Consider the following 21429-nt stretch of genomic DNA (forward strand, 5'->3'; position numbering starts at 1 on the left):
AATTAAAGCAGTTCTGCAAAGAAGAGTGGGCTAAAATCCTTCCAGAGCAATGTGAAAGGCTAATATCAAATAGTGGGAAGCATTTCAGATCAAATCAAATCAAATTTATTTATAAAGCACGTTTAAATACAACCCATGTTGACCAAAGTGCTGTACAGGCAGGTAAAATCACAGAGTAAAAACAAAGGTAAAATCACAGAGTAAGAACATTTGGTTGCACTTATAGTATTTTTGTTAAAGGCGGTGCAACCAGTTGAGTTTAAGGGGGCAATTACTTTTTGTATTTTTGTCTTTATTTAGACTCCGTTTACCATTACATTTTGTCAAAAGATCTGAAACCAGGAAATCAGGAAGGGGGCAAATACTTTTTCATGCCCCTGTGCAACCAACCATACATTTTGCGGCACTGGAGCAAGGGAAAGCGCGCAATAATTTAATACTATTTTAAACTGTTCAAACAGGGACAGAATAGTGGCAGTGCTGATGGGTAAAAAACGACCAAGTACCAGCTCTTCGTGTAAATCAGTCGGTTGGCATCGTGACAGAAATGACAGGTCGTCATTCAGTACACATAAACCGTTAGGTGTTTATTTTATTGGGACAAAACGCAGCAGGAATGAATGCTTTCCTCCCACGCCTCAACTTCCAATGTACTGAGCTCTTTATGGTGGCAAAGGTCATTGGCACATTGCTTGTCGCTTCAGTGTAGTCTTTGAACCACCCATGTTGCATTCGAGGATAATGCGATCATGCTACTGCGCAGATACCGCTTTAAGAACAACTGGGGCTTGTGAGATGGAACGGTCTGAGTCTTTTAGAGCAGCGCAGTGTGGATTTACGTGTTAACTTTTTGAGCTCATTGAGGGCGTTTTTCGGTCAAACCTGGCAGAAGGAGCTTGTGGAGTTGTCGACATCGGGAAAAAGACCGGGATTACAAGAAAGACATGAGAAACACGCGAGACTCCGGAATAAATGGCTACTTTTTTCCAACAGAAATAAGAGTGCATGTATTTGTTAACGCGTGACGGATGGTAACGTAGGGTGAAAGCATGCGCCTGTCTGGAAACGATACATTTATGTGGGCTGACAGCCTGCTGGAAATGAATCAGACAACCACCGAGAGTTATGGAGGTCCGGAGGTAGTAATCGTCCCTGTCATTTTTGGATTTATATTTCTCTTGGGTGTCATAGGCAACACACTGGTGATGATTGTAATTGGCAGGATCAAGTCCAGGCGCTCCAGAAGTACGACCAACACTTTTATACTAAACCTGAGTATAGCGGACTTGTCCTTTCTCCTTTTTTGCGTCCCATTCCAAGCAACTATTTATTCCCTGCCCGAATGGGTGTTCGGCGCCTTTCTCTGTAAATTTGTACACTACTTCGTCATGGTATGCATGCTTGTGAGCATCTTCACACTCGTGGCCATGTCAGTGGACCGGTACATTGCTGTAGTGCACTCAAAGAAGTCCCATTGCATTCGCAATAAGAAGAACGCGGTCATTGGGATTTGTACTATTTGGATTCTGTCATTTGTCTTTGCAATTCCAGTGGCCCAACATCAGACATTAACCAGCCACCCAGAAGCTCCTAACAGCTCGTTTTGCTGGGAGGAATGGTCCAATAAAGTTCCCAAACACACCTACAAAGTGACAATTTTGATAATTGGGTATTTGTTACCTTTGGTTTTGATTACATGCTGCTATGCCAAGGTAAGGGAACTTTTCGTTTATCTGTATTGTTTAGTTGGTGGTGAAATGTATGTAGGGTGCTTTGATCCTGGTTCTCCATTGCGTTAATTGTAAACAACACCCCGTGAGCTGTAGGTGTTTTGAACGTTGACATTTGAATCTTTAAGTCATTTAGATTGTTGATAATTACGAACAGCCTCGTAATTTAAATAGTGACTCCTTCAGAATGGATTATTTCGTCGACATATAGGACGACTTGTCATCCAAAGTACGGTGTCTCGTACCCTCTTATTGTCGCAAAGAGCAGCCACCGTAACAAAGCACTATTAGAAAGCACGATCAAAGTGCAAGAGTGGCCAACTACTGATAAGAATTTGTACATAACCCTTGCGCTTTATGGTATCAATTACGCGCAACTTCAACCCCACAAGTGAATGTGAAATGGCAATGTATTAAAAAAGTGGTGGAGAGATTTCTGCCCAGTTCTACTGAAAATTGAGAGGTTAAACCGACCGAACTTGCATATGTACGCCGCCAAATTTATGTGTTTAACTTTAACTAATATTGGTACAGATAACAATAAGATGCCTAATGAGTAGGTGTCCTGTTATTTTTAAACGCACATTATGAAGGCACGATCCCACTAAAAATAAATAATTACTTTTTTAAAATTTAGTTTTAATATGGTTTAATCTGATATTTTATATTTATTTATGCCACCTCCTTCTGCGGACCAACGAAGGCAGTAATATTCCTCACAAATTGCAAGAAATAAGGGCACAATGTCTCTGCCATTATGTATAGTACGTGACAATAAAAGAATGGAGATAATATTAATAAGTATTCAAACTTGCAACAATGTGCAATCGGTTCTCATTATCCAGACCAGTGATTTGCTGTGTGTAATTTTGATGAGCGGATTACTGGGCCGCTCTTTAAATTGTATCCGTCACCTTCTATTCGCATCACTCAGATACCAGAAGTGAAGATGCATTTGTGTGGGATAATGATAATTATACCTATACCATTATACTTATTTTAAAGCCTAGACAGATTACACATGTTTACTATACAATATTAATATGCGAAATTCCTCGGTCATATTCGATGTGACTCGTACTGTACTGTGTTTACTATTGTAATGGTACCGTGTGAAATGCCTCTTGACCATATTCGGTGCGTGGTATTTCTTTACTTTCTGCATTTGTCCAGTCCCAGGCTGGCACCCCACATCAACCTTTAAAAGACCAAATAAAGGCTGCTTTTTGCTCAGCAAAATGCTTTAAGTGTTTTATTATACACATTTTTTTTTATTTTTAAAAATAGTTTTCTGTGTTTAATTTGCATGGAGATAGAGAAGTGATATTTCTTACTTTGACAGGCTGTGGTAAATGTGTGTAAGATGTCTTGGTGCTCTGCTAGTCTGGCATACTGATAGTTGTGTTACATAATATGAAAAATGTGTTCTAATGATATTAAATCACAGTTAGTCATGTACACATGAGGAATTGTATGTTCTGCACTAACAAAATAACAAGCTTTTGTTTTCCTGCACTGTTGTGTTAGCTGATGTTTCCGTTTGTCAATCGATATTACACTGCACAGTCTTCTGTTTTTCCTCTATGAGGATGTATGATTGTGATGCATTTACAAGTTTTATAACATCTTCTTTTATTTTAAGGTGTTGTTCCATCTCCATAAAAAAATCAAGAACATGTCCAAGAAGTCTGAGCGCTCAAAGAAAAAGGTAGGACCCTGGTGTATGAGGCTAGATTGTGCCCTTGGAAATTGTACTGTGGAATAGCCATATCCTAATTGTACTCTGAAATTGGTTAAAAATAAAATCCTTAGTCTTTCTTAGTCTTCATCCTGTTTACTTACCGTGTCTGGTTAGCAACCTTTTAATTCAAAAAGGAAGTAGAGCACTGCAAGCTAGAATCACTGAGTCACTCTGAGCCTGGTGTGGATGTTCCAGTTTACTGTATGCTTTGGAGGCATATTCCTGCAAGTGTTTTCCATCAGTCTTTGGTGTTTTCACATATGTTGTCAGTGTAAAACAAAAGTGATTCCTGCTGAATTAGGGAATTCCAGCTTAATTTGGAAATAACTGACTGGAAATGATGGACCTGTGTCAAATAAAAAAAAATAATATATTTTTAATGTCTGCAGTGTGTTTAGGAGCTTGTTCAATCCACCGAGGGGAAACCTCACAGCTTTTTCGCCTGAAGTACCCTTTTAATATACAACATGAAAAGCCACGTAATATAAACAAAAACCAAGAAATTATAATTTAATTTGAGCCCTTGTGTTTAAAAGACCGTCACGGAGGCACTCAGCAGTGTTAATAATTCCTTGCCTTATTTAGGGAAACAGAAATGATGGGAGAGTGGATGTTACCTCTTTGACTACAGAGGTAGCTTGTTTGCCGTTAGCGCCCGAAAAGGAGAAGAGCAGAAATAATGGTGCTTTTACCAGACTGCTAAAGTAACATGTCCATAACCTCTGGGAGGGATATGATACCCTACCTGGAAATGTTTGGTAATTATAATAATGAGGTAAAATTGGCTCCTAATGTGCTCAGGAGAAGTTGCTTTTACAGCATAATGACGAGGCAGACATCTGTAGCTATAGCAACAAACTCCTAACCTTCAGACTTAAATCCTCAATTCAGAGGCTTTGCTGTGAGGAAATATTCATTTATACAGGATAAGACATGGACTTTAACATGAGCACAAATGAATATTTACTCTATATTTCAGACCCATTAAAATATCCGCTGAATTTAATGGGTTTGTTTTCCGGTTCATTTGAAATTGTGCATTAAAAGTACTCCCGGAACAGGATTCAACCACAATAAAGGTAATCAGGGTTAGGTCTTGCACTAAAGAGTATCCTTTGGCACTCGTGCTCTGTTATATTGCCTTCATGAAAATTCATAAATGTTTGTACCTTGTATCAGTGATCATACAATAATGCGATAATAGAATGGCACAGTGCATATTACGTGTATTGTATGCATTACCATTATGATCATCGTCATTGGCTGCTGACCCTTGTACACCATCAGCGCCCCTTATTTCTGGCCTTTTGCACACGAACCACATCTAATGCATTAAAATTTGAGGACACTGTCAGGCAGAGCTGGTTCGAATAAGCAAAACGGTGTCGGGCCACGATGGGAACATAAACACGTTCATGGACACGTTCATGGTCTTGTGAGCCGGGTTGAGAGATGTCCTTGCAGTTATCTGTCAGTGGGCCAGGGACATGCACAGAGCCTGGGTGCAGTGGTCAGGATGAGGGCCCTCAAATACAGACCACATCAGGAACAGAAAACACGCCAGTCCTGCGTGCTGTCCAAGGTCTCAGCTGAATTCCCGACTGTATTGTGCTGCTAATAAGAGCCATTAAGATTATAACATTACTAGCCAGTGGAAGTAGTGATATTAGCGGTGGTTGTTGTAATAATGGCTGGAGCAGCATTTGTAGCAGCCGTAGCAGCAGATTTTGTGTATTTAGAATATGAATTCTGAGTCATACGGTATATACGAGGTTGTTTAGTCAGTCCAGCAAGTAACAAAGCAAGTAAAATAAGAAGTGCCAGGCCGATTCAGGCCAATTCAGAATGAAAGTTAAAATATTAATATAAATATATAAAATATTGTTTTTCCTTCTCTCTAATTAATGTAGCTGGTGTTTTCCTTGCAGCTCAGTGTCAAGAGTCCAGACGTTTTTTTTCTTTCACAATGTCTTCAGATTTCTGAGATTCCTGTACATATTTAGGCTGTTGATCTGTCAGACTCAGTGATTAGTCTGATAAATATATGTAAACACAGCCACGTATAAGAGCGTCTGCCAAATGCCTGTAATGTAATGTAATGTAATGTATAGGAGATCCCACTGGAGTTGATGCTTTGATCATCTTGTCAAAACCTTTTAGTCTAAAGACTGCACACGGTGTACTGTTTGGGAGACAGGAGGAGAAATCAGCCTGGTCGATGATTCAATGGCTTTGGAAACATCTACTTTGGTAATGCGTGTTATGTGCAAAGCGTGGGTATTGAGTGTCATTTAAAAATATTAAAATATATATATATTTAAAAGCTTCATAGGTTGAAAACAGGCATGACATTTAATTTATCGGAAATGTCGCGTATCCATTGGGAACTTATATTTAAACAAAGCGGTAATCTACAGAATAAGAATCTAAGGATTTTCTTGAGAGCCAATGAATTAACAGTGTTATTCATGAAGTGTTGTAATGCTTTGTGAAGGATTTTTACATGACCTTTTTTGCGCAGGTGTCTGGTCCTGTTGTATATTGAATGGGAGGTAGCCATGAGGTGTGAAATGTAATTGATGAGCCCTCAAGAGGGATTCAAAGGCACTGTGGTTAACAATCTTCCCCACATTGGATTCTGTGTACATTTTTTAAAATTGGAAGATAACATTGACTAAATTAGAGGTGCAAAGTATTGTAAGCAGGTGCTTCCACCAAGGTGTGGTTCCTGCAATAATTAAGCAAATGCCATTCCAGCATTCCCATGGTAGTGTATGAAAGTCCTAGGCAGGCCCAGTTGATCATTATTTTGGAAACCATAGCTGGAAGAGAGTTTGCTGATTTTTACAGAAGTATGGCAGTTAAGGGCACATTTGGCTAGAGTGTGGAATCTTCAGTGATGACTGCTCATGTTTCAGTAGGAACAGTAGCTGGCATGGAATTGTGAAGGAAAGACACCAACTCGGATCCAGTGTGATTTAAAGCACATACTCCTCAACCGTGATGTCCGTGCATTGGTTCCAGGTGCAAGGCAAAATGGATTACAAACTCTGAATCAACTACAAGAAATGGCAATCTAGGAAGTGAATTGGCAATTTCATCAAGAACAGTCCACTGAGAAGGCAGAGATGGATACTATGGTGTGTCCTGCATTTTGGCAGTCAAAATACAGTTCAATTTTTGAATAGTTTTGTTGTAAGATTGATTATTTTGTACTTTGTGGTGTGAGTTCCAGGGAAAAGATTTGCAAAGATCATTAAGACTAAAGCAACATTGCACTTTACCCCGAAAGTAATTTCCTGTAAATGACAGTAAAAGATGACTCTGTCGCCTTTTTATATAAGCTTCCATGTTATATTTCTGTAGGACAATACGTTGAATAGAAATATTTATCTTGGTATTTTTTCTGAAATTTTTTTTGTCAAGCTTCTCTTTCAGATATCTCCCCGTAGTGGTGATGTTTACAAAAATGTTGTTGTGACTTATGTATCAAAGTGCACCCCTGGGTTCTGTTTCTGGAAACCAAGCTAAAAAAGAACTATAATAATAGTGTTGTGAGTCTGCATGGGCTGCCATCTCTTGAAATCTCAAAAACAATGCAGTGGGTTTCTGATCTATTTCCCATCCTCTGAAGGGTTTATGCTTCTGACATTTCTGGCGAGCGCGAAGTCATTGTGCAAGGCTCTCCTTTTATAGCAAAGGCATAGCAATGCTAACAGATTTATGTACAGTCTCAGTTGTGCTCAGTTGAGCAGTTCATTTCCCAGGGGGTTGAGTGCCACCTTCGCTTGAGGAGCAAGGACGCAATCTATATCACAGTTTTCATTTTATCAGACCAACACAGGCATCGTATTCATTATTGATTATTAAAAAAAGAATCCTCCTCTGGTCAAGATATCCCCTCTCATTTGCGTGCAGTTTTTTTTTTTTTTTTTGGCCTGAAACCTTCATCTGTATTCAGCAGACCGATTGCCGATTACTCGCGCATCTTTTTAAAAAATCCCCCGAGTTGCAAGTACCCACCATTGTGAGTGGCTCTTACAGAGAGGATGTAAAAGTACTCGACAGATAAAACAGAAACCCGAAGAGTGTCTAAACAATGTTCAGTTATCTCTTCACATCTTTACCTTCCATTTTCTGCTTCTGCAAATGTACGAGGCTGGCGGTATACTCAGTAAGAAGAAAGAACTTCAGGATTGAGAACCACCGGCGAACATGTCCACGAACACCGTTGTCGGTACACTCAGTGAGGACACCGCACCGTTTAATGTCACTCCACGCCACTAGGGGGCGCAGAATAATTACGAGGCAGCTATTAACCGGGGCTGGAATCTCGTCCAGACCTCCGTCTCGTGGCTACGCCATGGATGTCGTGATAGAAAAATTATGCTTAAGAAACAGTAAATGGAACATTACAAATGTACCTCTCACCCCTCCCTTAGTTGCTTCACGCAATCAGGGAACTATGCGAGACACGCCTATGAAGTGTTAGAAGCTTATAAAAGAGAAGAATCTCTAGTGTTCAGAGAGCCTTCACGCAGAAACTGTTTTTTCTCTGTGTGAACTCTCCTATTTGGCCAAATAAACATTTGAACTGAATACTGTGTGAAAGTCTATTTGACTCTTTTCACCGAACTTGGAGATCTAGAGAATTTCCACCACAATGTATAAGGAGAAGGGCTACGCGAGATGACAACACAAAACAACAATGGCGGCGGTGATAGAAGACAGAGACAGAGAGAAGAGCTTAAAGTTTATCTAGCTGTGCAAAAGAAGAAAAAAAGGCGAAGGAGATGGTACATTCGCCCTGTAAATCAGAGTAGGATGGAGAATGGAGAGTTTTGTCTGTACATTCGGCAAATGCGAAGTTTAGACGAGGAGGTCCACTTCTCTTATTTCCAAATGTGTGCTAGGCGTTTTGACTTGCTGAAACGAGTAGCACCATTCATCAAACATGCGGGAACTCACAGAAATCCCATCTCTACAGAAGAGATATTGGCGTTGGCTGTCCATACATTAGCATGTGAAGTCTGCCCTCTGAAATCTCTACCGTGACATAACCAACCATGTGATATTTGGACCAATAGCTGAGAGAGGGAGGTCGGAGAACGAGGAAGACATTTTATAAAAGTTCTCCCTGGAGGCCGTCGCACACTGCATCGTGAGAACACGCAACACCGCATGTTTTTGTTCTTCAGTTGTTCTCATTTGCGTCTTTTTGCTCAAAAAGTTCTACTTCTTACTAAGTAAAACCTCCTTAAGCCATTATTCAGCTCCCTGCGGCACAGCAACGGGGACACGCGGTAGAATAAGTGTGTCTTGCTCTCACAGCGCTGAGGCATTCAGTGTGCAAAATGGCCGCCAGCTTGGAGGTGAGTGCTCTGAAGGAGTGCTGTCCGTTCAGCTGCAGCGCCCCGAGAGACGACTGCTTACCCATTCCAAATGAGGGACAAAAAAAGGAGGGAAAAAATTGATTTATCCACCTAATCACACAAGCCTTATTTTCTCAGACTAGAACTCCAGTGCATCAAAGGAAAATATGTAACCCTTGACAACAGCAGTAATTTTTACTCTAAAATGAGTGAAAATTAAAGTTATTAGTGAATGGAGGGCTCACTGTACTGTTATTGGTGCTCACCAAAAAGACAGCAAAGGCCAGATGAAGCCCGTGACTCCGGATTCCTGTCCGGAATGATCCAGATTCTGACCGGTCCACAGCCTCAGCTCTCTGATCCTCTCCAGACCTTCACATTGCCAGAGCCAGGCACTGATTACCCCATTTTCAGACCATATGCACACTCGTGGGGGCGAGGGGGGGGGAGGGGAGGGGGGGCACTCTTACAGTTAAACTAATAATGCCTCTGTTGGTCTCACATTTTACATGCCACCATAGCTACCCCAACAATAAATATGTTTGTAAAAAATGTTTTAAATAAAGGGTCCAGAAGAATGTTCAGAACACAAGGAAAATAACTGATGAACAATTGAGGTTTGGGCTTTAAATAGATATGAGCTTCAAGGAAAACATTTCATCGTATTCCCCTATTTCCATGTAAATAAAACATCTAGATATAATACTACTGCTACTACTACTACTACTACTACTACTACTAATAATAATAATAATAATAAAAGTAGCAGTAGCTTTTTGCCAATGAACACAACATATGTATCATACACGAGTCTCAGAGATCTGGAGAAATATGATCGAGATTCAAAGCTTGTTTTAACCTACCCGCAAAAATAAAAAAAATGTGTTCCTTATGGATTAAATTTGTCTCAGTGTTCTATGAATAACCAAGGATGACATAAGAGGCAGGAAGAGTGTAGACACAATCTTTACAGTTTAGCGCTTGACACCAGCAGAAATATTTGGCATATCAAGCTCCCACGAAATCTGCAGCCCTTGTGAGACTGACTTAAAAATATCATCATAACCTTTATTCCTGGGTTTACTGCTTTATAGAAGCGCCCCTGGTACTTTTTAGTGGCTCAGTTAATAAAAGTGCTTATGCAGACTGCACAGAACTGACAGTACATAGTACAAAGAGACATAATTGGTGAGAAATTAATGAGGAAAGGCCTCCTTTAATTATTAATACATATGGCATGGGGGTATAGACACTATTCCGTTGGTGAGCCATTAGCAAAGATGCTGTGCTGTGGGTTTTTCAGGAGCCTTGTGACCTCTGCGCAGACAGAGCGCTGAACATTATCACCTCGTTCTCTATTGGCTAATGATCATAGCCACCCAGCTTCCTTTCATGATCAGAAAATTGTGTTAGTGGCATGTCTGTGTGAGCCTTGTATAACTGACTGGAATGATTAAACAACTTGCAGCCAACGGTAGAAATCGATCTCGTGAATGTGACGGCGTAGTGAAGTCATTTTGAATTAATCAGCCTCTGACTTTTTTGCGACCTCAAACTCTCCCTTGACTTGTGTGATCGTGCCACAATATGTATATTGCATCACAGTTTTAGTTTATACTAACCACAATCAAATTTTTTAAAATTAATTTTATCTCATGCATTCACAAGCACAGTGCGCTTTGTCCTAAAAGGTTCGTGAATATTTCTAGTACAGGTCAGTTTAGTACAGGTCAATTTTTTATCAGTTGCGGGAACTGCTGCAGATCGTCCCAATTAAACACCAGATGTAAAACAACTGCTGTACAGTACTTGTGTGTGTTTGGATGGTCCCCTAAATTAGATCCCCTAAATTAGACGCGGGCCACAAAACAACTGATCTTGCGCAGCTGGCGAGGTCAAGCACAGAATCAAACCACTTCACCAGTCACGTCTCTCAGCCTCCTCTGCAGCAGGCCCCTCTCAGATAAGCGTCAAGCGCTTGCTGTGCCAAACCTCAGCGCGCAAGAGGAGACTGTAGCTTTCCATAATAAGCAGGCAATCACGTCCAGCGCATGGAGACGACTGTTCACCGCAATCTGAGATATGAATCATCCTTTTGTCTTTTTATCTACCTCGTGAGAATGTGTCATTTGTCGTTTAATCATGGCTTGGCTTGTGATTTATTTATTTATTTATTTTTTAAAAATAATTTTTTAGAATATAATTCTTGCATTTATTATTTTAAGCCATTTCTTGGAAAGGCGCCTGTTTTTTTTTTTTTAGGTCCGCTGATGTTTCCAGTGCCAAATGGTCCTTAAAACGGAGATCAGATATTCTTTTTATTGTTTACGCAGTCGAATAGTGTTGATTTGAGTGGAAATACGCTGCATTGGGAGTTTGTTTGGAATGACGTCTGGAAATTTGGCTTTCAAAATTTTCAATTTTGCTTTTGAAGCTAGGATGCTTGACATTGAGCTTTCATTCTTTTTGTACAGCTAGCTTGCTTTTTTCATACATACTGTTTTTCTTGTGTGCTATTTTCTGCCTCCTAACTTTTGACAGCATTGCTTAATTTTGAAAAGCTTTTTTTAAGTGCTTTTTCCTCTTCCTCCCTAGTTAGGAATGTCCGGTCAGGTCAAGTTCACGCTCCGGTACTTACTGTAGTTGCTGTGTCAGGAGAGCATAGACAACGAGCGTGTCTTCTCCTCCTAAGCACGTGATATCAGCCACCACTTTGTTTCACAACACAGTTTTCAAGTTGGGCTCACACACACACACTCACACACACACACACACACACGAGTCAGAGGAAGATGCTTCATATGCAGCGCAGAAGACCGGCTAGCAGGCTCCCTCTCGATTGGTGGAGGTTGCTGGTGTGTGACCACACACTACCATCTTGCCTGGGTGGTGCTAGTGCATATTGTGCTTCGTTCTGTGGGGCTACTAGCCACAGTTGGCTCTGGCATGGTCTGGATTTGCTACCAGACCAAGGGGCCTATCCGTACACTAGTGTAATACCTTAACAGGATGATTATCCACCCAGCAGACCCTGCTTTGCTCAATATTGGTCAATTGTTGATTATTATTCACTCAGCTTGTAAATGTAAGTGAAATACCATCCATTGCCTTTTGTCAGGTATGGGTGCCAACCGTCAGTACCCTATCGCAGCATTCAAGTCAACATACATACAACCTTTATTATGCGTTGCATAATGTTTGGGACAAAGATGTTTTTTTTTTTTTTTCTTTTTTAAAGATTTGCAATCAAAAAGTGAGCATTCTCAGTTTTTATTTAAGGGTATTAATATACACTTTGGTTTCACTCTGTAGAAATTACAGCACTTTTTATACATAGCCCCCCAGCCGCATCTCAAGACAACATAGTGTTTGGGACATATCAATGTTATGTAAATTAAAGTAGTCTTGTTTAATACTTTGTTGCATATCTTTTGTATGGAATGACTCCTTGAAGCCTGCGACCCATAGAAAACAGAAGGTGCTGAGTATCTTCTCCAAGTGAGGCTCTGTCGGGCCTGTATTGCAGCCATCTTCAGCTCCTGCTTGTTTCTCAGTTTTCTCTTCAGCATGGGAAATGTACAATGTTTGGGAATGTTACCCAATTTTGTGCGGGCTGATTTTTTTTTATTTCTCTCTACGCAATATCGCAGTCACTCAGCATTCCCACACTGCGATTACCTGCAGTCGGTAGTTTCAGAGTTATGTTGTACTTTCACTCAAACTGCAACGTCTTGCACTTGGATTTTCGGGCATAAATTCTACCTTTCAAGCAGAGAAACCCTAGTGAGACAGTGATACAGGTGTTGAATGTCATCATCTTTTTAACCCCTCCATATTGGTTGCAATATTGGTCCACGGTAATAGCCTCAGTTAGAATCAATACTTGTAAACGTGTAGAGGAACATTACAGCAGTTTCTGCAGCATATTGTCAAGTCTGTGTGGTCTTGTCTTTAAAAAAAAAATTTTTTTTACCTTACACCTGATTGGATACTGACATTAGCTGCACAGAATGCTTTTTTGCGTAATGTTCTTATAGGGCGAGCGTGATTGGTTTTAATCCAATTTCTGTCTAGTAACAATCAAATGAAATGCATGCCATCAAAAGTTTGTCAGATACTTTTTTGTCAGCAGTCTCCCGAAGTTTCCATTAAAGTTTTTCTCCCTCTGGATAGATGAGAGGCTATAAAATGCCTTAGATGTCTCGAATATTGTGTCCATTGTCTTGTCTATCTGAACGCCAGGCCAGGATACCAAGGGAAAATCTTGGTCTTTGAAGATGCTGAACAAAGGGGAACCTATAAAATTCTAGGATGATAGCCTCCTCTTTTTCATTACAAGACGCAGTTGTATGTGTGTGTGCGTACGTGCATTTGGGAGGCAGTGAGAGCAAGGAAGTCAGAGAGGTAGGGAGTCCAAGAGAAGAAGTAGAGAGGCAGGTAGTTTAACAGGACGTTAGGCAGGTAGTTTGGCTGTTAGTTTGGCAGGCAGTTAGGCAGGTAGTTTGGCAGGTGGTGTCAGTACAGCAATTTGACTCTATACCCATGAGGGAATCTGGGGACAAGCACGATATAGATTTTTGTAGCTAGTAGCTATGGAAACTGTAACCGTTGTTCTGGTAGTATGTTGACAATTCCAGGTTCCTGCTTTCTCAAAAGTATGCATTCTCCATCTGACATTTCAGTTCAGGGAATAAGTTCTGTTTATCCTTTGGCTGCCAAGGGTGCCGGACATATTTCAGAAATAGGGAATCCAAACAGAAAAATACGATACTCCTGATTCCCACTTTTTAATTACTCAAAAAGGGACTACAGTGCTTTCTACTACTGTGTATGTCCGTGAAGCAATGGCATTTCCCCCCACATTTTTATAGTCCTTACAAAGTGCTTTAACATGCCATTGTCAATTTAAAGACTTTTTTAAATGTCTTCATCCACTCTTTTGTTTTTCCCCCAACAAAATATTCATATATACACTCACATGAAAAGGCTTTCATAAAATTCATCCTTGCATTTATTTTCTTTATCAATAAAGTGTGCTCCTCTGCATTTTCTAGGTCCATAAACAGGGTTTTTCTGAGCTAATCTTAAAACCAACTGGGAGGCTGATAAAACGGACAAAATTAGTGATTCCCAATTAGCATATGAGCAAGGTCATTCGTAAAGCTGAAAAACGATGACGACATGCATATTAAGCATCCACACACCTGTGCAGGAGAAAAAGATCAGAAAGTAATGGGATTTAATGCAATAATGGCTCTACTGATATTCAGTTGCATCTTGTCAGGATAAGGATGGAAGTCTATAGTTTTGCAGCATCATGATTTGTACATATTGAATGCATACAATAAAATTTTGATTTAAAAAAAATGGGCCTCATTTACAAAACCTTTCTTAAATGATTCTTACTTTTGTTCTTAAAAATCTTCCTATGAAAAACCAATATGGAATTCATGACGCATGTGCAGACCTTTGTTTTTGTACATATCCCAGGTGTATGAGATGACGAATTCTGACTGATTGTAAATTTAATGTGCAATCATGTTCATGAGATTAGCATAAGGAAACAGCCATGAAAAAAATACAGATAATAAAAAAAAATGATGAATGCTGAAATGTTTGTGCAAACATTCTTACACACAGTTTGACAAAATATGATTGTACGCATGTTTTGTAAATGAAGCCCATTGTCTCTGTACTATTGTTAAATAATACAATGTGGAAAGAAGAACAGTGTTTACTATAACGGAAGGGAAGGAAAAAATAAAACTGTGATGCCAAAGATAGAAGGTCACTGATAAGATTATCAGATCAAGGGTTATGTCATATGAAAGAACCTCCCATCCTCTTCAGTTATTAAATACAGTCTATGGGAACATCTGTTGAAAAACAGGAAATGAAGTATTTTTTACTTATTCTTCTGGAGTTACAGCTTGACACCTGTGTTGCTGCATACTGCCACCAACAGGGTAGGATGAGCATTAGACAGAAATATGTTTTGCTAAAATTATTTCCGGAACCATACTGTACAGTTTGAGTGAAATATATGAAAGAAATGGGATCATATGGGCTCTACAAGGTGCTGCTTTAAACATTGTATGATGTAAATATACGGGAATAATTATAGTGAAATTCAATTTTGATGGTTGTCCTATGATGATCAATAAGCAATAAGTTGGTTAAATAATGGAACCCTCCTCTACTGTAATGTTATGAGCTGAAGGTCTGAAGGAAAGAATATTTGATGTAAATGCACAGTTAACCAGTGACCAAATAACTTGTGTAAGGACACATAGTCCATAAAGTCGTATTTAAATAGTCTTGCCATACTTTTCAGTGTCCATAAGGATGTTTGCCGATGAGTATTTTATAAGAGCAATGTGGAACGAATCCCCATGTCAGCAATATTATAAAGGCTTGGAGTTTTGTGAGGCAGGACGTGAAGGAGTGTTGCCAACTTCTTTGCTGTGCTAATATTTAACATAGGTTAACATAGGTTTAACATAGGTTAAAAAAAACAGCTTCTCATTCCACATTGCTTTAGTCATTATTCATTTCTGTAAAAAAAAAAAAAAGTACTTGAAAGAACTGCAGTAACAAAAATTGTGTGATAGCTCATGCCCGACCTTAACTAGGGATGTCTCACAATTGTTGATAGTTTGGACAACTTTTGAAATGTAAATTTCTCCCTAAGTGCATTGATATTAATGGTAACCGTGTCCTATGAGTGTGTCAGAGGTGGTCTGTGAGTACACGTTAAGTGCTGTAACCATCAAAGGGAAAGCTTGCATTGCATGGTGGCGAACATCAACAAGCGTAACATAACCATCTGCATTTCATCCTGTTGGTGACTAACGGCTGGCTTCTTAAACTTGCTGATGCTATTATAAACTTCACTGAAGTGATTCTACCATTTATAATCAATCAAGCCTCCTTAAACAATATCTCATCGCGGAAGTCTAATCTTTATAACAAATGTATTGTGGGTTTTGAAGACCTAAAAATTGGAAGGCTGATGGGTTCTGTTGAAATGACCTGCTAATAAGAGAACGTCAATAAATTTCCCTCACTGGGCATACATCACCGGCAAACCTTTAAGGCCGCGAATGAATAATACTTTTGTGAGAGCTTTTTGACAGGAAGCCAAAACCCTTGCCTGGATTCAATCAGAATTTATCCTTAACTTTTTGACTCCCTAATAAATTAAAGCCTTTGTTTTTCTCCTTCACAAATAATCCAAACTGAACTGTGCTTGTGTAGGAAAAGCCTTGCATTTAATGGTGAGTTGAAAGTGCCGAGTGAAATCTAGGCTGTTGCCTTTGATCTGGGTTGGTTTCTAGGTGGACAGATGCATGATGTAGCATATAATCAAGCCTTTCACAATAATTGTGATTTATACCAAAAAAAAAAACATTTACTTTGATGGTAGGAATGGACGCTCTCCCTCATATTAAGTTATTTTGTGATAAATAAAGCAGCCACACCAGCTAGCCTACCATAAAGCCTTAAAGCACTGTTGAGGATTTATTATTTATTTTTATTTATTTTTCTTGACGCTCAGTGTAAAAAATTCCAAACAACATTGGAGAGCTTTATCACACTTTGATGTGTTCTCAAAGTATGTGGCCTCTTGGGGAAAAAACTGACATGAACAGCTTATGCCAGTGGCTGTTTTCTGTTTATAATGTGAAAGGAATAATTTATTGGATCCATCAAAATGTCTCTTTCAGAACTGACTGGGTGCAAGGGCAAGCTTGCTGCATATTTTGTTGTTTTTTCATTGCTTTCCATTGTTGAGTGCAAAATTTCCTTGACTTGCTTCCACAGATGCCTGTTGAACAGTGGAGTTCTGTAGCTCGTTCGTATTCTTGAATGGACATGGATTCCCAAGCAGTCAGTTTAAGATGGACAAACAAATTTTAGAACCAAAAAACTATGAACTTGTTTATGAACAAAAAGAGTGGCTTTAGGTAACCTCCTGGAAAGCAAATGAGGAGTACGCCCCTGCAGGGTGTTACCAGGAATCATAGCAATTATGAGTGCGTCAGTTAAAGATGTAATTGCAGAGCTGTTCCACTCGCTGCGCTCTGGGCTAATACCGAGGTTTTAAACCGGATGCGAGCTGCAGCGGCTAACCGGTGAAGCGAGATCAGCAGGGGTGTGAAATGACAGTGGTTTGGAGCGCACAGTTAGGAGGGGCTGCAGGTGTTTTTTTATACAAGGTGTAAAATCAGACCTGAAAATGTCAGACAAAATGCTGGAGGACCTTGAAATGAAATTAATTTTCTGAATGAAGCTGGGGAGGCCTGTAGCATTACATTACATTTATTTGGCGGACGCTTTCATCCAAAGCGACGTCCAACAAGTGCATGCCAAAGGTCATTGGAACAACTACGAAACACAGGTTCGATAAGGTACAATACTAATTTTGTAACAGTTATTCATAGCCAAGAACACGTAAAAGTCCAGTTCACACAGTGAACATTACTCTGACCTAACCTGTGCTAAGTCGAACTAGGGGGCAGTACAAGCTGCAACATCAGGGCGATGGTACAGAGTACAACAAGTTCTGGAATGGAGGTACATGTAGCATGAGTGGCACAAAAGAGGGGAATTTAGGTGAAACGATCCGCAGAGTTGTGTAATACTGCTCTGATTTTCGTGTGTGCCTTCCTTCCTGTGTTGCGCTCAGACGGCCCAGACGGTCCTGCTGGTGGTCACCGCCTTCCTGATCTGCTGGATGCCCCATCACATCATCGCCATGTGGGTGGAGTTCGGCCGGTTCCCGCTGAACGACGCCTCCTTCGCCTTCCGCCTCCTCTCGCACTGCCTGGCCTACGGCAACTCCTGCGTCAACCCCATCCTCTACGCCTTCCTGTCGGAGAACTTCCGCAAGGCCTGCCAGCAGGTCTTCGCCTGCCGCCTCTTCTTCCCGCCGCCGCCGGCGGAGAAGGTGGTGCGCATCCGCATGGAGAACTTCTCCACCACGCACTCCACCACCAACTTGTGAACGGCGGGGCAAGTCTGGTGACTCCTGGTGAGGACTGCTGAAGAGCTGCATTACATTACATTGCAGGCGTTTAGCAGACGCTCTTATCCAGAGCGATATATACTGAAGCAATGCAGGTTAGAGTAAGTACCTTGCTTGGTTAAGTACCGTTAGACCAACTCCTTAGCCATTATACAACACTGCCGCCCAGATACATTTACAAGTGATATGTTTCTGCTTTGTAAACCTACTTAAATGGGAGGGAAATATACACTGTTGTTCTTGTTTGAAAAACTTAACAAACGAATGAGTTGTTTTATGTGTACAACACCTTTTTTTTGCCATGTTATTTTAGTCAGATACGAACCAAAAAAACTCATGAGTAAATGTGTTGAGAATTCAACCAGTTTGTATTTTACTTTCAAAGGGCCTTTTCAATCAATTTGCACATTCTCCCAGGCTGCCTTCTGCACCAAGATGTTCAACTCTTCTTCTGCATTGAAAGGTCCAGGTAAAAAAATGTTTGATTGATTAAATTCCAAACAACAACTGCACTGTACCTGGAACTCCTATGCCAAACAGGAAAATGATAGAGAGGGGGGTATAAATTGCCCTGATAATTGCCCTGGTCATATCCCTATGGCACCAATAGTTGGCTTTATACATTTTTGATTTGTAACTTACCATAATCAGCACCTGGATATCTATCTATATATATATATATGTACATATATATATATGTTTAAGGATGAAAGGGTGTTGGTTCATGATGTAAATGTGCTGGGTTGTGCCCCAAGACGACGATGACTCAAAACACAAGTAAATCAACTACATAATGGTTTAAACAGAAGAAAATGAATATTTTGCAATGGGCAAGTCAGAGTCCAGACCTTAACCCTTTTGAGATGTCGCGGCCTGAAGAAGGCTGTTCAAGAAATCCAAGAAATATCAATGAACTGAAGCAGTTTTGTAAGGAGGGATGGTCTAAAATTAATCCTAACCATTGTGCAAGTCTGAGGCAGCAATAAGGAACATTTGGTGGAGATTATTGCAGCTAAAGAGGTCCTACCAGTTACTAGATACAAGGGTCCACAAACTTTTCTGTCCAGAACTATGAATGTTTAGGCACTATGTTCAATAAAGACATGAAATGTGCAATTTATTGTGTGTTATTAGTTTAAGCAGAATGTGTTTGTCTATTATTGTGACTTAAATGAAGATCAGACCACATTTAATGCGCAATTAATGCAGAAATCCAGGTAAACCTTTCCTTGCCACTATACTTTATGTTTACAAGTCTTTTTGACAATACTGAGGCAAACAGCCCTTCAGTTCAAATACAAACACTTACAAATACTCCAGAGAATTAGAAATGAAATGTAAAAAATAAGGAAAAAAATGTTATAGAGAATTAAATGCATCTCTTCAACAAGAATATGTTTAACGGAACAGTCTTAGAGAGAGACCTGGAATATATTATTTACAGTGGAACAGTGGAATTTTACATTTTTCTGTGCTTTCAGAGTAAGATAATAGTGTAAATTTTAAATTTATTCCAAAAAAAGATGGTGTGGCAATAATGTAGACCAAAATTTAAAGTTTATCCCTTCCTAAAAAATCAGTTTCATGTAACAACATTTTGAATTCTGAAAGAAATTTAGGAATATATAAAGGAAACATGGTGGGGGACTTGCTTTATGGAAACCAGACTCTGAAGCAGTAGCAGTTGTGTAATATTCGTGCCAATGTCAGCGTATACAGATGTATCCAGGTTAAAGTATTTTTTTTCTTGCACACCGAGTTCTGAGCGAGTGTTCATTAGTTAACTGTGTATTAGTGGGTTAGCAGATGAGAAGGTTGGTTGGTGACCACCGGTTAGGATTGCCTCCCTCAGGATTATTGTTTATCAGGCTTCTGTGAAAAAATCGTCTTCAGGTCAGTTGAGAACAGGACAGTATGCTAGCACCTGAATGAGGCCTGAGAACTGATTGAAGATGTATAGTACAGTGCACCTCTTGAATACTCAAGTGGCGTAGGGCATGACAACCAGTCAGGAAAAGTTGACTTAAAAATGAACCATGCCTCTGTATTCAAATGTGATGTGTGTGCATAACTTCTCCCACTGAGGGGGTTCGCTGCTTACATTTTGCCTCGAGTGTATCTTCTGTTTGAAACTGTACTTTGTCAAATTAGGCTCTCTGTCAGTGTTTTTGGCGCTTTTACCTATGCTTATGCTTCAGTGTGTGAATGCTTATACGATAGCTTAACATGTTGATTGATTTACCTTAATACTGCTATTTTAAACAATCATCCACATACACATACACTTCAGTAAAACAACAAATGCTTGATTGAATCGGCTGTGGTCCTGGCAGATCGTATCCTAGTTTTCCAGCTCTGTTTCAGCCACAAAGGAGAATTTATTTGAGGTTTACCCCTGCTCAGTTCAGACAGTAGTAGTTGAATGAAGCCTTTAGGGTTTATACGTCATGAGCAAACCTACATGGAACATGACTGGGAATCTCTGTCCTGAATGAAACTGGTGTTAAATATGCACAACTTTAGGGGGCAACCAAAGTTCTGCAGTGCAAGAGGTGCTGTTGGGTTTTATTGTTATTATTATTATTTTTTTATTTTTTTTATTTTTTTTTTTTTTTTACCCCATGCAGTCAAAGGTCTTAATTATATAACTGGGTCCATAAGCTATATTTTATGCAGGTGATCCAGTGCTCAAGTTAGGATACTCATTTTAAGGAGTGGTGAAAATCTGGCAGTTTGTGGCAATCCAGAGCCCGGTGTCACCACCTCTGCAATCCATGTTACCCCAACCACCCTGCACCGCCAGCCCTTCTCTTTCACTCTAGACCGCCTGCACCGGAAAATACAGAGCAGAAGTCGCACTTGTGCCTCAGTCATCTCTTTTTCATTTAAGATAAATTCAGAAAATCACACCGAAAATCACGCTGAAATGAAAGCATAAAGCCCACTTTATTTACTAAAATGGCCAGAAATATTCACATTATTGCCAATGCAAATATGGTTTTGACCTTTTGCATTGTCAATAATGACCTTGCAGTAGTTCTGCTATCTTATTAATACTATAAAACTGCAAATGAAGAATTTTATGGTTGTGACACTGTAAACTTGAAGGTTTATGTCATAAAATGGAGTTATGAGCTGTTTAATTGTATGTTACTTGCAATGTAAAAGGCAAACGTTGTCAAGCTTGTAAAAATGGTGTATTAAACGTTAACTTGATTTGTGCCCGTGCGTGTTCTGTTGCTCTTAATTACTGCAAAGATGCATAAATCTTTACTATTAATAAGTTTAATTCTTCTGATATCCTGACAAGTCACTGTTCCGAGTGGTCATTGAAGGTCATCAGTGACCAGTAAGCAGGTCAGAGGTGTGAGAGAGAGGTTCCCTCATATGGTACATCTTGCATCGAAAACTTTGAAAGGTTTTGACAGTGTTGCTTCTGAGGTCTGCAAAATGCAGTAAGAGACAACACTGGACTTTTATAATAAAAGAGAACTGTTATTCGGCTGAAAAAAAAGCTGTGTTAAAGAATCACAGGAAATGTAGAACAAGAGGAGAAAG

At 39.8% G+C, this 21429-nt stretch overlaps 1 protein-coding gene across 2 annotated transcripts; it reads left to right on the forward strand.

Annotated features, from left to right (window-relative positions):
• Nucleotides 1–621: 621 nt before the first annotated feature.
• LOC118214743 (galanin receptor type 1-like) lies at nt 622–21093 on the forward strand. Of its 2 annotated transcripts, XM_035394925.1 has the most exons (4): nt 622–1712; nt 3373–3438; nt 17533–17877; nt 18257–21093. In XM_035394925.1, exons 1-3 carry the CDS (start codon nt 1050–1052, stop codon nt 17848–17850), a joined length of 1047 nt encoding a protein of 348 aa, XP_035250816.1. In that variant the 5' UTR covers nt 622–1049; the 3' UTR covers nt 17851–17877; nt 18257–21093. The 2 variants fall into 2 exon arrangements, with proteins under 2 accessions (XP_035250816.1, XP_035250815.1); XM_035394924.1 differs by having other exon boundaries at nt 623–1712; nt 17533–21093.
• The last annotated feature ends 336 nt before the right edge of the window (nt 21094–21429 follow it).

The sequence above is a fragment of the Anguilla anguilla genome, chromosome 16, assembly GCF_013347855.1.
Source record: "Anguilla anguilla isolate fAngAng1 chromosome 16, fAngAng1.pri, whole genome shotgun sequence".
Taxonomy (NCBI): Eukaryota; Metazoa; Chordata; class Actinopteri; order Anguilliformes; family Anguillidae; genus Anguilla; species Anguilla anguilla.

Excerpts from the sequence above, each read along its gene's own strand:
- LOC118214743 (XM_035394925.1), top strand. The coding sequence starts at position 1,050 with ATGCGCCTGTCTGGAAACGATACATTTATGTGGGCTGACAGCCTGCTG. Across the intron at positions 1,713-3,372 it reads TTACATGCTGCTATGCCAAG|GTGTTGTTCCATCTCCATAA; the intron begins GTAAGGGAACTT and ends TTTTATTTTAAG. Across the intron at positions 3,439-17,532 it reads CTGAGCGCTCAAAGAAAAAG|ACGGCCCAGACGGTCCTGCT; the intron begins GTAGGACCCTGG and ends TGTTGCGCTCAG.